Source organism: Hemitrygon akajei, chromosome 15, assembly GCF_048418815.1.
Source record: "Hemitrygon akajei chromosome 15, sHemAka1.3, whole genome shotgun sequence".
In the NCBI taxonomy this organism is placed as follows: Eukaryota; Metazoa; Chordata; class Chondrichthyes; order Myliobatiformes; family Dasyatidae; genus Hemitrygon; species Hemitrygon akajei.
Window position 1 is genome coordinate 50,486,802 of NC_133138.1, and position 17,883 is coordinate 50,504,684.

At 36.4% G+C, this 17,883-nt stretch overlaps 1 protein-coding gene across 2 annotated transcripts in view; it reads left to right on the forward strand.

The window, feature by feature from the left end:
- LOC140739343 (pro-neuregulin-2, membrane-bound isoform-like) overlaps positions 1–17,883 on the forward strand; it is a 686,097-nt gene that overhangs the window by 653,641 nt on the left and 14,573 nt on the right. Inside the window, exons 5-8 of one of the 2 annotated variants that reach the window (XM_073067557.1) lie at positions 3,526–3,584; positions 15,399–15,422; positions 17,001–17,103; positions 17,315–17,438. In XM_073067557.1, coding sequence (XP_072923658.1) covers positions 3,526–3,584; positions 15,399–15,422; positions 17,001–17,103; positions 17,315–17,438 — 310 coding nt within the window. The remainder of the gene's footprint in view (positions 1–3,525; positions 3,585–15,398; positions 15,423–17,000; positions 17,104–17,314; positions 17,439–17,883) is intronic. The other variant, XM_073067558.1, reaches the window with a different exon arrangement.

Below are 17,883 nucleotides of genomic sequence, written 5' to 3' on the forward strand. Positions count from 1 at the left end.
TCATCCTTTACCCTAGTTCCTTTGACCACTATTACATCTGGGAGATTGTTTGTGTCTTCCCTAGTGAAGACAGATCCAAAGTACTTGTTCAACTCATCTGCCATTTCCTTGTTCCCTATAATAAATTCACCCATTTCTGTCTTCAATGGACCAATTTTGGTCTTAACTATTTTTTTGCTATTCACATACCTAAAGAAGCTTTTACTATCCTCCTTTATATTCTTGGCTAGTTTACCTTCGTACCTCATTTTTTCTTGGCGTATTGCCTTTTTTGTTAACTTCTGTTGCTCTTTAAAGGCTTCCCAGTCCTCTGGTTTCCCGCTCATCTTTGCTATGTTATACTTCTTCTCTTTTATTTTTATACTGCCCTTTACTTCCCTCGTCAGCCACGGCCGCCTTTTACTCCCCTTAGGATCTTTCTTCCACTTTGGAATGAACCGATCCTGCACCTTCTGCATTATTCTGAGAAATACCTGCCATTGTTGTTCCACTGTCTTCCCTGCTAGGGTATTGTTCCATTGAACTTTGGCCAGCTCCTCCCTCATAGCTTCATAGTTCCCTTTGTTCAACTGTAATACTGACACATCCAATTTTCCCTTCTCCTTCTCAAATTGTAGGTTGACACATATCATATTATGGTCACTACCTCCTAATGGTTCCTTTACCTCCAGGTCCCTGATCAAATCCAGTTCATTGCACAACACTAAATCTAGAATTGCCTTCTCCCTGGTAGGCTCCAGTATTAGCTGTTCTAAGAATCCATCTCGGAGGCACTCCACAAACTCCCTTTCTTGGGGTCCAGTACCATTCTGATTCTCCCAGTCTACCTGCATGTTGAAATCCCCCATGACAACTGTATCATTACCTTTGCGACATGCCAATTTTAACTCTTCATTCAACTTACACCCTACATCCAGACTGCTGTTTGGGGGCCTGTAGATAACTCCCATTAGGGTCTTTCTACCCTTAGAATTTCTCAGTTCTATCCATACTGACTCTACATCCCCTGATTCTATGTCCCCCCTCGCAAGGGACTGAATATTATTCCTCACCAATAGAGCCACCCCACCCCCTCTGCCAGTCAGTCTGTCCTTTCGATAAGACGTACATCCTTGAATATTCATTTCCCAGGCCCTGTCCGCTTGAAGCTATGTCTCTGTTATTCCCACAACATCGTACTTGCCAATTTCCAACTGAGTCTCAAGCTCATCTACTTTATTCCTTATACTTTGTGCATTCATATATAATACTTTTAATTCGTTACTCCCCTCTCCTTTCATATCAATTCCTATTTCACTTGGCCATACTGTATGATATCTTCTTGAGCTTTCTACTCCACTGATTCTGTTGTCCTTTTTAACCTTTCTTATTTTCACTTTCCCTTTAACTCCATCCTTATATTTCCAGTTCATTCCAGTAAATTAGATAATAATGTACATAATCCAACTGGTACTCACCTGACATATATATTTAACATAATTTCCTGCTTTTTCTGCTTCTGAATATAAAACACAAAACCACATTGTTTTATGAACTGCTTTCTTAGCCTATTTGTACAGTGGAAGATTCGCATACAAGTATTAAGGCTTCTTGTCCTTAAGTACCCTTTAAAGTTGTGTCATTTTGCCTGCCTCACTTCCTCCTTTCTAACAAAATGTACAATCACAGGCTTTTCTGCTAGAATTTCCTCTATGAAATTTATCGGTTTATATCTAAGTCTATCACACTCAGTTTTCTTTATTATTCCACTTCAATTGTCCTCTATCATTTGCAGTCATCAAAATTCTCTGAGCTTTCTTAGTTGGAAGCTTGGAGAAAAACGTCTGTACACTTCTTTTCTAATCTAAGTAAAAAAGCAGTTGCAAAATTTTATAATTTATCCCCTAGTCCATGCTCTATCCTTATTCCCAATATCCTTTATATTTCAGGAATTAGAATGTTGCTAAATATCTTAAAATGTTCTCCCTTATCAAGCTTTTGAAAACCTATATCTGACCTCACAAACACTCCCAGTACTTTTTCAAATTCCCTCTAATTAAAATAATAATTTTCTCAAAAATAATTGTTTCTGAAAGCTTCCCCAGTGTTAAGGTAGTAATCTATAAATTCACAAATGCATCCTCTCTTTTACTGAATAATTGTATTAATTAACTAATCCCATGTGAAATCTTTACAATGACACAGAAGTATGTCCCCAGAATAAAATTGTTTGAAGCACCACTCAAGTGGATTTGGTGCCAGCCATATAACCTTGGAGGGTGAGTGACAGTTAATGCACTGGAAACATGCAAAGGCACAGACAGCTAAAACAAACAGTACTCTTTTTCATGTCACCATCTCTTCAGATTTAATTGATAGTTTTATTGGATCGTGGTGCAATGTTTTGTGCTTGTAAAGTTTCTTTTTAATCAAATGAAAAGGAAGATTAATAAGTTTTGCAAAACAGAACTGCACTCTATACACAGATTATTGCCCTGAATATACAGGAAGGTAAAATAGTATTGTGAAGTCTCAGGTCTCACATCCTAATTTAAATTTTCCTTAATATAGCTAAAGAAGTAACTCAGAGTCATTTTCCAAGAAGCTTTTAAATTAGAGCATATTTCTTTTGAATGTATTGCATGTAGTTGGTTATTATGAAATGACTATCATTACAAAAAATCTGCAGCCACTGATTAATTACCTTGTACATTACATTATTACAGTTGTACCTTAAATTTATACAAACATACAGCATACTAGACAATTTATATTTTCAGCATCTGTTTACATGACAATTTCATTTAAGAATTTATCATTTTGTGAATCAACATCACTTTCATGGTAACTTGTCTTTGCAATTTGAATTATTTTAGGTTTTATAGTTTTGACTATGTATACTACAATCCTCAGAAGTATATAGTGCAGTTTTAAATTGTATTGAACCACTAAACAAAACTATTTATTCCAAATTACTCAAACTAATTTTACTGAATTTTAATAAATATAATGTCTTGTACTTATTATTGGATTTCTAATTTTTCCTCAGAGTTCCTGCCTTCACTGGAACTATTAAAAGGAATAGTGATAACATGCTATTTGCAGCTTCTTTGCATTCTCATTGATGACATGAATGATTCACAGGGGAATGAAGTTATTTTGCAACTTCAACCTAGCATTTGCCTACATTTGTTTTGTGATTTGTCCCCTTTTCCTCCCCCAGATGCCAACCTGGATTCTTCGGACAAAGATGTTTGGAGTCTGAGCCCTTGAGAACATATAAACCCGATCTAAGTATGTTATGTAAGGAAGTGTTGCACTACTTCTAGGTATCCTTGGTGACACCACTGGAGTTATGAATTTTTATGGAGGTATCATATGAAAGCAACTAGGTTAAATAGGCTAGATTCTGTTGAAAGCTTTACATATGCTGTTGATTGATCCAGTGGTCTCACCAATGTTTATCGGATGTGTGTCCTTGATTATCCTAATGTTAAATCCTTTCTCTCTTCTTTCTTTCTCTATGGTTTTTGTTTTTCTTGTCAGGTGTCCAAATGAATTTACAGGTGATCGCTGCCAACACTACGTAATGGCCAGTTTCTACAGTATGTCTATTTCTTCTCTTCTTTAACTAAAGCATGCTATTGCTAAATCATAGCATGCTTTTCTGCTGCTGCTCTCTATTGACGATGCTATTACCTGTCCTTCCTGTATCGCAATCTTTAAAAACTTTTCAAAAACTATTAACCTTATATTTCCTAAGAGTAGAAGAAGCAAATGAAATTGGGATGATAGGACCACACAACCTGAAAAAAAATTCAGTCAAATACAAATTGAGTTATCATATTTAACAAATTACTTTTAATTTGTTTATTTTTAAATGACACAAATGAATATATATATATAAATATATATATATATATAGAGAGAGAGAATAGCATTTCAATATATACTATTCTGGGATGTAAGTAAATCCGAAATTTTCAAATGCTAATTAATCAAGTCAAAGATTACATGATTTCTTTGACTGGATTATTTGGTCAGGTTAACCATAGTTATTGTGCATAACTCATGTGAATACAGTAAGGCTTAATTTGCACACTTAACGATTTATGTAATTAAACAGAAGTGCAAGTGATACAAATTGACACGGCCAATACACAAAATGGCTAGTTTTACCTATTCCTATAATAGTACACTAGTTTTGACAAAAGAGTAGTACTATCTATGAGGCACAGCTTTATTAAGTGGCTAGTATATTCATTGAAAAATATATGGAAAACTATTAAGTCGAGGTTAGCGTACATTTAGAAGATCATTAATGATGATGATAAAGCATGACAAATCTCTGTCATGCATTTCAATCAATTGCATGATCACATCAAGTTGTTTGGAAGGAAAAAGTAATCTTTACCAAATCCTTTACAGTTTTACTTGCACCTTAGCAGGCATCTAAAACTGCAAAATATAGGTAAATGTCTATTCTGTACATGATCAATAAAATCAAAACATCACTAATAAATCATTAGTTCAAAATTGAAAAAAATATTTTTCTATGACATTTGCATGCAGTTCTGCTTCAGTTATTTATTTTATGCAAAAACAAGTTTGCAAATGGTTTATGGTGTGTTTATGTTCATCTGGATTTGTTTGTGAAACCAGCTTCCTATCGTCATTCAGTAAACTAAGCAGAAATATTGTGGGTGTACTTGCCCAATATGACAGAGGTTTCATTCAAGGCAGAGGAAGAGAAAAGCCATTTCTGATTGCACAATATTTAAAGGTTCATTTTCCTGATGCTATAAATTCTTATATGAATAATCCATTTACTTCTGCTAAAAGATGTCTTTACAAAAACAGAAATCTGATCTCTGAAAAATTAAGTTGTGATTGTAATTTAATATTTAAATGTTGATAAAGTGAAATTCTATGAAGATATCTTTAAAAACAACTACATTGTATAAAGTATGAAAATGCACATTCTAATGAAGGCAGAATGAAGCAGAGTACTTTAAAATAAATAAGAAAGAGCTAATAAATTACCATTCTAGTTGAATATTTGGTCATTTATATTAGTTTCTTCCTGAGTTTAGTTCCAATTGCAGTATCACATCTAATTTATTGCTTCAGTTACAATGGGGAAAAAAGTCTTTGATTAAAGCAAATAATTTTAATTTGAAAGATAAAACTCTAATTTCTATTTTAATCCAAAGACTTATTAATGCTCACTTAAAAACTTAAAGCTTTCATCATTCAGAGCTAAGCACACCTTCAAACAAATGTCTGGCAGCACAATGGCATGGCTAGGAAATCTGCAGCCTCATGAATGCAGCAGCCCAGGTTCACTTCTAACCTCTAGTGCATTCTGTGTGAAGTTGCACATTTTCCTCGTAACTCTCCAGGTGCTCCATCTTCCTCACATATCCGAAGGACATGTAGATTAATTGGCCACTATAAATTGCCCAGAGGATAGCTGGGTATTGCTGGAGGGCGGGAGAGTTGTTGGTAATGTGAGGAGGATAAAATATGATGATTGTAAACGGGTGCTGGGTAGTTGGTTGCCATGGAGATGGTGGGTGGAAAGGCCTGCCTCTGTCCGACATGACACCATGACTGGTAATGCTCTGTACATTTTCTATCAGAGGTCACCACTCATTCGAGATGCCTTTTATCTTCATCATTCATCCTTTCAATTTCTAGCCTGCTCTTACACTAACATCATTATCTTTGGTTACCTGTCTTTCTAAAACACTACCCTTGCCTCAATCAATTCTACTGACCTTTCTTTTACTATTACTGAGACTGAGTAGAGACTGTAAGTTCCTCGTCACTACGCATAATCACTTTCTCTCACCCTGAGTGTTAACTTGATGTGCCCACAATGACACTCATTCTCATTTAATATACCATCACTAGCTGACCTCTTGTATGTAGACAGCATCCCTTCCAACTCTTGCGATTAAATGATGGAGACCACATGATAATGTAAACATGCATTTAGTTAAATATAGTTTACTGGAAGGAAATGCAATCAAAATTTTTAAAAATTAGTTTTGGCATGCTAAGTGATATTTTAAAATTGGGTTATGTGAAATGAATTTCATATATTTAAATCCCAGAGAATTTTTCTATAACATTTCAATTCACATTGAGTGTTTTAGTCACATTGGCCAGCTTTGTAACCTGTTTAACATAACTGAATCCAATCAGTTGGTATGAATGAGACACAGTCAGGAACTAGAGTCAAGCTTTAAGAGTGTGAAGGCCCCAGAAAGTTTAACAATAACCAAGACGGAAGCTGGTGCAGGAGTTAAATCCTCTATATATCAAGAAACTCTTTGTACAAGATTTGCTGGCCTGGCTCCCTAACATTGTCCATGGGCCTTCCATGCCCTTACTTAACCAGTCCAGATAGGGAGGTCACTCACAGTGCCCTGCCCCATGAACCTGAATTAGCAGAATGAGCCTCAGAATATGATGAGGCTCTGCTCCTCCAAAACATCACAGACAGCTAGCTATAAAAATTATAAATGACCTTCATAATTTTAAATGTTTCAATCAATTAGGGACTTTAAAAATTGACATTGAAGTAAAGAATTCTTAAAAATTAAACTTTTTAGGAAAGTTAACTAAGGCACTTAAATATATAACTGAGGAAGAAGCAAAATAATTAAGGAAGTCATTTGCCTTCTCATATGTCTCTGAATCATTACCTTACAATCCCAATCAATGGGATGTGATCACCTGTCAGTCTTTCAAATCATCAGCAAATTCTGATTTTTTGATTGCATATGCAGACAAATCTCAGCACTGTAGTCTAAAAGATGTACACCCCATATTTCCGCTCCAAACCAGCTGAAATAACCAGCAAGCCTTTAAAATAAATGAAAATATGAAAAGGTATAGTCATATAACAACAAACTGCTTGGATGTTTCCATTACCCTCCGAAAATTGTCATCTTAAGTGAAAGATCAGTTGAATATGCTGGCACAGGATAGAATTAAGAAGTACTCTGGTTGGGGGACTTCAGTGCCCTGAACCAAGAGTGGATTAATAACTCCATGGCTGGCTGAGTTGGTCAAGTCTTGAACAGATTTACTCAATAAACGTTTTCAGGATGGAGTGTAAATCACAGGTAAGATGCCCTTTTGATCTTAGCTGTAGTCAATTAACCCCATTGCAAGGAGACAATACAAATAATTAGGTTTGGTGCCAATTAGTCTAAAAACTCATGTTTTGCTGCATCATTAAAACCCGCCTACACAGAATGTTCAAAATGTTATCAGGAAAACACCAAGACAGACCAACTCATCTGCTTATTTGTTTTGTTAAGTATATTATATAGATGCAAATATATGTTGTTAAAACCTTAACCAACATTTAATATGCATATGTTGGTCTAAAAGTTATTCTTCTGATCTGATTTCCTATCAAGCTTCTTTTAAAATTATTCACTAGAATCAAACTGCAGTCATCCTGTAATTTAATAAGCTTTGCTAAAAAAAATACAACTAGCCACAACCATTCTACATGTAAACCAATGAATCTTATACTTATTTTGGAATTTACCACTTCATATTTCCAAACATGGTAAAAACATGAACAATGCTTTAGCTCTTACAAGCCTCAAACAATCAATTTATAGCCAACAGGTATGATTTTGTTAAAATCTGCTCTGGGAAATTTAAATCTGCATTCAAATACTAAGTTTTCATTCATCATACCTATTAATGGACCTATTAGTAGATTAGTCTACACACCATTCTTCAAACCCATCTGCCTTTGTTAAATAATAATCATTCATCTTGTAAATCAAGTTAATGGCTTTGCCACTTGGGCAGTAATTTGAAGAAGCATTTTGCCTGTCCATTTGGAACCTGACTGCATTTTATTTCATAGATAGATAGATAGATAGATACTTTATTCATCCCCATGGGGAAATTCAACTTTTTTCCAATGTCCCATACACTTGTTGTAGCAAACTAATTACATACAATACTTAACTCAGTAAAGAATATGATATGCATCTAAATCACTATCTCAAAAAGCATTAATAATAGCTTTTAAAAAGTTCTTAAGTCCTGGCGGTAGAATTGTAAAGCCTAATGGCATTGGGGAGTATTGACCTCTTCATCCTGTCTGAGGAGCATTGCATCGATAGTAACCTGTCGCTGAAACTGGTAATATATGCAACTTTAAAGTTGATGCACAAAATTTGGTGCTCTATATGGGTTAGCAGTTAAGCAAAGTCAGTGAAAGCTGCTCGCAAAGGACAGAGTTCATCCAAGTAGCAGACATTTTGCAGGGCAAGAACAACGTGAATGCTTCTCCCGTGTCTCAAAAAAAACGCTTCCTTCATCTGAGCTGTCCCTCATCCATTAAATTGTCTTCAGATTGCCTGTGCCCCTGAAACAGCAGGCTGTCTGTCAGCAGTTGTATGGCACTGACAGCTTGTCATTTTTACTCTTTTGAAAGCTGGACACGAAAATTGTTTGTTTCATTAGCTGGTGGTAGCCTCGCTTTGCCCACTATCTGCAGGGTGAGCAGACTCATTTCAAAAATGACCTGCATGTTTCAATTCTTTTTTGGGAAGGATAATTGAGGTGAATTTCCCCTGCATACTTGATTTTCAGCCCAAGCCTAGATTTATATTCTAAGCTTTGTTTTTGAAAAGCTTAGTTGTAACTATCAGTTACAATTGGATCACATATAACTCAAATCTAATTATCCTAAAGGAATAGTTTCAAGATAACTTTATATGAAATTTATACAAGAAAGCTGAGCTCTTTAAAGTTACTGTAGTCAATTGAGAGAACTCTTTTTCCTGCCTTTTCTTATATATTGTTGGTACTTTTTATTATTTATTAACTGATACCAACATAGTTCTTTAGGTCCCTATGTCAAGGTTCTTAGTTTACTGTTCAGTAGCTGTGAAGAGGTGTAATTTTCAAGATGTGGCTCATGGTTTGCATAAAGAGTGAGCATCAGGTAACCTAACCACATCCTCAAGGTAGAGGCTGTAATACATTTGTATTTCCCATTGGAAATACCGATAGATATTAATAATTAAGAACACAATTGCTTGCAAATTTAAAATGCTTATATAAAATCCCATGGTTTGGATGATATATGATAATTAGAACAAACTACAAAGAGCTAATTCATTTTACCATTTTTAAAGTCTTGACCTAGAAGTGAACTTGCACTGAAACAGTGAATTTCATCCATCTTTGTTGTATCCACCAGTAATGTATCATTTTCATGTGTGAATATTGCGCAAGAATTTCAAATTTTAGGAGATGCCACTTGCGCATTATAACACATTGAGCCCAAGTGATTCTACGAATCCTGTGCACCTACTGAAACTAACCGGCATGCCCACAAGCTGTAAAGAAGAAATGAGCACCAAATTCTGCCACTACCAGAGGTTGCCAAGGTTGACAAAGACAAAATCAGTGAAGCCTAGAAGTGGATAGTGCACTTCACTGAAGAAGATCGAGTACCCAAAATGCTCAGGAACCCAATAGCTGAAATGAAATATCATTGAAGTTGCTGGCCTGAGGGATAAATATTGATGTTACACACCTGGTCACAATGACTAAGAAAAATGTATATACATTACATACCCAAAATACTGGAGGAAATCAGCAGGCCAGGCAGCATCTATGGAAAAAAGCACAGTCGACATTTCGGGCTGAAACCCTTCGGCAGGGCTGACTGCAAATTTTCTCTTGTTTGTGTTTACATTACAGACCTATGGTCATTCGTGAAATCAGCAACAACTTGAGTCACCACACTTTCCACCACTACTGGGCTAGTGTTGTCTTTCTTTGAGGAAGGACTGCATAGAATTGCTTTCACCTCTTAGGATGAAAGAATTTGTGCTACCCCCACTTTAATTCTGTATTCAAGTCATTGAGCTAACCCAAGCTGAAGCTCTACTAGTTGTGATCATCTGTCTCATCCATCTGCAACCTCTTGCACTGTAAGAGAACAGACATCTTCAACTTGGATGGAGCAGCTAGGTTGGCTTTGGAGAGCTTGGAGGGCTGGTTGGTGGTGGAGAAGCACTGTATTAAAAAGTAAGACAAACAAGGGTATCTGGAAGGCTGATATTAAAGGGTTAAAGTAATACACAATAGCTTGCAATAGCCTTTGCAGATTTGTACGTGGATGCAATTTATCAACTCTTAACTCTTATCATTCCTTAATCCTTGCAATTTGGGAGAAACTAGAAAGCTTTTCAGAAGAGGATATTTCAAGGAAAAGAAGTACCCATATCCTGTAGTCATTTTGATAGGAATGCTTCTCTCAGTTACTCTATGCTAAGCCCTACTTCTGTTTGGCCACAATTAATGAGGCTTTGGACCATTCCATTGGTTCGGACTTCCTTGGAGAGAGACTTTTGAACACGGAACAAAAAATGAAGTCATAGAGGAAGATCCTAACCATAGGCTTTTGCCAAGATTTAGCATGGAGGATTATCAGCTATGTTGAAATAACAATACTGGACATAAGAACTCTCATTTTGGACTGCTACTGATGAAGTGTGTAATCAGTAGTACTTTCTCTTCCCTACACATTCAGCTGTGGTAACCTTGGATGTCGACGTGGGACTTTCATTTACATATTATTAAAATAGTGGTTGTACTTCTCTATTAAGGCAGAGTTGCCCTTCAAAGGATGTACTCAAGGGTATTACAGCTGGTTCCTTCAGTTGCTATAGTGGTTAGGATACCAGGCTTGGTGAGACAGGGACAGACTGACATAGTAATCATGTAATTTGGAGTCCCTATCACCAGCACTAAATTGGACAAGCATCTAGGTTACTTTCCTATATTTCCACTCCAGATAGACAACGCAATGTTTGCTGATGGACAAATTAATACTTGGAGCAAACTCTTATTTACTGGAATTAATCCAATATGTATTTGCAAGTATCACAAGTTTGTCCCAGCTGTTCTGGATGTGGCCCACGCAGAGTGAAAGCACATAGACACGGATCAGTTTCACTTGGAAGATGCTTATCATTGTGCCTGTGCACAGGACCATGCTAGTTACAAACACAAATATCGCAAGCAAAGGCTGTATTATGAAACATGCATAATATGGGCCTTTTTTACACAAAATTTAACTGAAATGTGCTTTAAAATACAGCACAATTGAACCTCTCAGAAGCAGAAATTCCTTTGCCCAGATAATTACACCCTAACCATAGTCTATCAAGATTATATTTTTACGTATCGGAACACATCTACGGTATATAACCTTAGTCAAAAACTTGAGTTCGAAAAAAAAGGCATGGTGATTTACCTGCTAGTGAATCAGACTAATGTCTTCTTTTAAATCAGAAGTGTCTTTCCTCAAATTTATTCTCTCCATGCGCATTATTTGGAGAATGTATTGAATTTCCACGCATCAACCTAGTCCATGTTGGACCATTGATCTGCCTAGACCCATCGACCTGCACCAAGAGCATAACCACTCCCCTATTCATATACCTATCTCTTAAATGTTGAAATCAAACCCATATCCACCATTTGTGCTGGCAGCTCATTCCACGCTCTCACCACCCTCCAAATGAAGAGGTTGACCCTCATGTTCCCCTTAAGCTCATGTACTTGGAGTCTCACCCAACATCAGCAGAAAAAGCCTGCTTACATTTACATTATCTGTACCCCTCATTATTTTGTATATCTCTATCAAATCTCCCCTTATCTTCTACTTTTAAGGATAGAAGTCCTAACCTATTCAAACTTTCCTTATAGCTCAAGTCCTCATGATCCAGCAACAACTTTGTAAATTTTCTCTGTATTCTTTCAATCTTATTTACATCAGCCCTGTAGATAGGGGACCAAAACATCACACAAAACTCTATATTATGCCTCACCAACATCTTATTCAATTTCAACATAACATCCCAACTCCTGTACTGAATACATTGATTTATGAAGGCCAAAGTGTCAAAAGCTTTCTATAAAACCCTTTCTAATTGTGATGATATAGTCAAGAAATCATTATGGATCTGTATTCCCAGATCCTTTTGTTCTACTAGATTCCTCCGTGCCCTACCACTTACTGTGCAAGTCCTAACTTGGTTTGTCATCCCAAACTGCAACACTTCAGAGCTGTCTGCATTAAATTCCTTCTGCCACTTTTCAGCCCATTTTTCCAACTAGTCCAGATCCCACTGCAAGCATTGATAGCTTTTCTCACTGTCCACTACACCCCCAGTGGTGGTATCATCCACAAATTTGCAGATCCAGTTTACCATATTGTCCCTGTGATACACTAGTAGTCGCAGGCCTCCATCAGAGAGGCAACCATCTCCTACCACTCTCTGGCTTCTCCTGCAAAGCCAATGTCTAATCCACTTTACCTCTCATCTTGAATGCCGATTGACTGCCTCCCATGCAGGACCTTGACAAAAGCCTTGCTAAAGTCCATGTAGACAACATCCACTACCTTGCCTTCATCAATTCTCCTGGTAATTTCCTTGTAAAACTCAATACGTTTGGTTAGTTATGACCTACCACGTACAAAGCCATGTTGCCTATCCTTAATCAGTCCTTGTCTATCCAAATACTTATGTATCCAGTCCCTTAGAATGCCCTCCAATAACTTTGCACTACTGATGTCCAGCTCACTGACCAATAAATTCCTAGCTTATTCTTAGAACCTTTCTAAAACAACAGAACAACATTAACTATTGTCCAATCCACCAGCACCACACCCACAGCTAAGGATGTTTTAAATATCTCTGCTAGGGCTCCTGGAATTTCTGCACTTGCCTCCCACAGGATCTGGGGGAACACCTTGTCAGGCCCAAGGGATTTATCAACCCTAATACACCTCATGACAGCAAACATCTCTTTCTCTGTAGTTTGAATTGGGCCCATGACCTTACTGCTGCTTTGCCTACAGACTCTGTGTACTAGATCCTTTTTCTCCTAAGTAAATACAGATGCAAAAAATCCATTTCAGAACTTCCCATCTCTTTTGGCTCCATGGATAGATTACCATTCTGATCTTCCAATTTTCTCACTTGCTATTCTTTGCTCTTAGCATATCTGTAGAAGCCCTTAGGATTATCCTTCACCTTGTCTGCTAGAGCAAACTCATGCTTTCTTTTAGCCTTCCTGATTTCTTTCTTAAGTGTCCTCTTGAATTTTTTTATTTACCTCTACCTGCTAGGCACCTCCTTTTTCTTAAGCAGTGCCTCAATAACTTTCGAAAACCAGTGCTCCATAAACCAGTTTCTTTGCCTTTTATTCTGACCGGAACATACAAACTCTGTACTCTCAAAACGTCACTTTTGAGTGCCTCCGATTTACCAAGTACACTTTGTCAGCAAACAGCCTGCCCCAATCCACACTTGCCAGACCTTCTCTGATGCTATCAAAATTGGCCTTTTTCCAAATTCTAATATCAGGCCAAGGGCTAGATCTATCCTTTTCTATAATTACCTTGAATCTAATGGCATTTTGATAATCAGATACAAAGCGTTTCCCGACACCAACTTCTGTCACCTGCCCTGTCTCATTCGCTAATAGGAGATTAGGAACAACATTTGCCATTCTTTAAATCTCTGGGACCTCCCCTGTGGACATAAAGATCTTTGTCAAGTCCCCAGCAGCCTCCTCCTTTGCCTTCCTCAATAAGCTTTTGCAGATCCCATCAAGCCCTGGAGATTTACCCACCTTAACTGTTCTAAAAACCCAATATCCTCAATCATGATATCAAGATGCCCTAGAATATCAGTATACCATAACCTGATATCACTATCTTCCATGCCCTTCTCCTGGTGAATACTGATTCAAGATACTCCTGACTTCTCTGGCTCCAGGCATTAATTATCTCCTTTGCCCTTGAATGTTCTTTCCCATTTCCTATCTCCACTTTTCTTATGAAGTTATGTATGAATTGCCTTGGGATTCTCCATAATCCTACACACCAAGTGTATTTCAAGGTGCCTTTTAGCCCTCTTGATTCCCTGTTTAAGTTATTTAGGGGCGCTTGAATCATTGTTATTTAAGGGCATGGGATATTTTGACATTCATCCCAATTGAGATTATTCAAAACATATAAATTGTAGACATTTTTCAGGTACATAATGGAATGAGAATCCAAATATTACAACCATAAATGTGTTCTGTTCATTTGTTTGTATAATAATTATGTAACTAAGAAATAGAGGCAGGATGGGGTGGCAGAGTGGTAGAAATTGTGCATGGGTTCTTCAGATTACATGATAAAGTTTCTGAGATTTCACAACATTTCCATTGATGCAACAGCTGATGAATGTGAGAAGGGGATTTTAACAAACATTTTCATAGCTATCAAAGTAACTACTATTACATAAACCTGTATGTTCTTAGTGACTTTGGTGTGCGTGTCAAAATATAACATCTTATAATCTTGAGTACATCTCAGAGGAAATTATTTACTCTAAACCACAACATAACTTTAAACAATCCAGATTTCCCAGGTGGAATTTAATCATCAGGAAACATAATGTTCAGGAAGTTCCACCGATCAGTCCTCACTTCAGCTGAAATATTGATGCCAGCAAAGCATGGTTGAAAAGCAAATGACTTCAGTATCTCTCACCTAACAATAGCAAACATGAACATACTTTCTGTTCTTTGCTGATGGCCAGTGAAATGAATATTAAGGAGTAAAAATTATAGTATCAGCAGCGATAGTTTAATGGTAGCTTGACCACAATCAGGTTCGAAGTTTAGGAATCAATAATAGGCAGGATGTATTATTGGACAGTAGGGATTTACAGAATTCAATACTAATCAGGCAGTGGCCCCTTTAGAAAGGGAGGACAGGTGAGATAATTGACAAAGGAAAATAATAAAAAGTGCAAGTATAATTCCGTAATAAGATTTATTTTGTTTTCTTCTACATGTCAATATTGCCTGCAATAATGAATAAGGGTTAATTTTTTTATTTTTGTGAACTAAATATATAAAACTAAATAGATTTGAAATTAAGTGTTTTCAGTCCCTTTTAATGTAGTATAGGTAACATTAGCCCACTTGTAAACAGTCTTTTTACAGTTTAGGTAAATTTATCTGAAGTCATAACCATCTGTTAAATAGTCACTTTGGGTCTTTCACAGCATTGATCCTTAGAATTGTACAGGAAGGAGCAATCATTTGCAACTAACTGTATTCCACCCATTTCTGTCTTGTTTTGCATGTATAAAACTTTGCCTGTAACAGTAGTGCCCTGTACCCAAGATGGAAACACATTCCTGAACACCATTTAAATGTTACACCTGCCATATTTCTGTACCAAAGTTCAAGCTAACCACATGACATGTATACTTTTTGGTATGTTTTAAATATTCTTCTCTGAAACTGTTCTCCTTTTTTCTTTCTTTTTTGTGAACTTTCTGTATTGGCAGAGCATCTTGGATTTGAATTTATGGGTATGGAAAAACCATTCATTTTAATCTGCAAATTTAAAAGGCTGCCTTGGATTTCTAGCAACTTCTTTTGCTTTGAAGGGATGATCTGACTGCAGCTGGCTAGTGGTACTAATCCATCCATTACCAAAATAAAGGAGTCTAGTATCTAATGATGACATTGAGCTACAGATAAGCAAAGCTTTTCTATAGCAGCACTCTTTTTGACTAGAGATGAGCTGCAGCTGGCCCAACAAAACTCATGCCAGATTTATAACTGCTGTAACTAGACAGCATAAAACTTCTGCTTAATTGTTTGACGTATAAATTTCATGTTAGCTCCAGATGTGTGTAAACTTGTGTCTTCTGTTAGCTTCTCATTATGTGAAGCTGGTATTTAGACTGGAAGACCTGTTCTTTGAACTCCAAACTTGGTTTATAGCAAAGTCGATTTAACAGTAAATCAAGCAAGGCTGCAGGCCATCATGTTTCTGCTGAAGTTGGCTAATATAAACAACTTTATGTCACATAGTTTAAAAATTAGAAATGGGCCCAGCAAAAAAAAAATACAAGATAAAGTAAATTAAGCTTATTTATCAAGAGAAAACTAAACAGTATCTTAAATTTGTTCCAAATGTTACTTTGTTAACGTTCGTTTTTATCCAAGGTGAAATTGTGCAATTATTCTCGGATTTTAAGATCCATTTGTGTACTTTGGTTAGTCCTTAGATATGGAAGAATATGTCATTACTGTCATTTAACGTTTGCTAATATTAAATGCAAATGGATTATAGCAAAAGGTTAATAACAATTTCTCTCACCTTCAGCAAAATGAGTGCTGCTGAAATTCTAATTACTAATCGCAAAAATGAACTCCAACTCCCAAGCCTTGACAGGACACCACTTATTTTTTAGTCTGAAGCATCCCTTCACAGTCTGCTTTATCTTTCTTCCCTCAGTGTCGCCATTCTCTTCTTCAGTAACAAGCATGCTATGCCAGGCTGTTGACTTCCTCATTTCTCTCTCTCCCTGCTCCCCCCATTACTAGATATTTGTACTACAATGCTTTTTCTGTCTCCCATTTTTTTGTTGTCTTTTTTACTTTTATACTTTCATTGCTGAAACTGGCAGTCAAGTCTGCCTAATGTCAATTTTCAGCCTCTCTAATTGTTAGGTCACAGAAAATATGTTACATTTGGCGATTGCAATTCTGAAAATAAGAAAATTCAAACAAATGTAACTATCATTCAGAATAACTTTTTCTCCTTTAATAGTTGAAGAGTATTAACTTCATATGGTGTCATTTTAATTTTACCACATATTTTGGGCACTTTGTTTTGGGTTTAATATGAGGCCTGCAGACTGTCCTTGGTGTGTTCAAGAATGTTAATTGTGACTCTGCTGGGAATTTACTTCAGCTTATTGCTAGCTATTTTTGTACAATACACGTTATTATATTTGCAAATGTATTTCTGCATTTGGAATTAAGATGAGAATTGCTCCAGAGAAGGCTATTCAAATGCATCTGATGACTGAAATAAATTGGTGATTTATTTAGAATAAGATGTTTAACCCTCTTGTACCCTGTGTTTCTGTCAACAGAAGCTGAGGAATTATATCAAAAGAGAGTCTTGACTATTACTGGCATTTGTGTTGCACTTCTTGTAGTTGGAATTGTGTGTGTAGTGGCATATTGCAAAACCAAGTAAGTCTTTGCACCTTGCATTAACTGTATTTTGCAATTGCTAAAAGACATTTAAAGTTATTTTTTTCCATTATTGTAAAATGTGATCCTTTGTATTTTTTCCCAAAGAAGCAAAGTTCATAAAAATACTTTCATTGTAATGTTGAATTTATTGTAAATTTATGTTGTCTATCACTGCATAAAACTTACTGTATTTATTGTTCTCCCATAGAAAACAAAGAAAAAAAATGCACAGTCACTTGAGGCAAAATCTTTGTGTAGATCATCAAAATCGAAACCTTGCTAATGGTCCGAACCATCCTGGCCCTCTCCCGGAAGACATTCAAATGGTCGATGTATGTTCTTCTATTTATAGACTGATTTGAGAAATAAAAATGTATTTGTAAGATGTTTTTTAGTGATAATCTTATTTAGCATTAGGTCTAAAAGTCTTTTCCAGGGAGCAGTTCATCTATTGATTAGGCTGCCAATTCTGGTACTAAACAACATTAACCAAGAATCCACTGCAGCAGTGACTGATATTGGCATGGAATGAAATGGAATCAGACTGTGGTGTTGTTTGGTCCCTCAGAAACTGATTCACAAAACAACTCAGAATTTGCCTCACTAGATCTCCCCCATTAGGAGAGGTAGTTGGAGGAGGAGGGAGGTAGGGATCACTGGAAAGTTAGGAATTACTTTCAATTTTTAAATTCTGCAGAGCTCTTCATCTTTTTTTCCTCACAGCTGATTAACACATGGAAAAATAATTAAAACTCTAGGATGAGTATTGTTAATTAC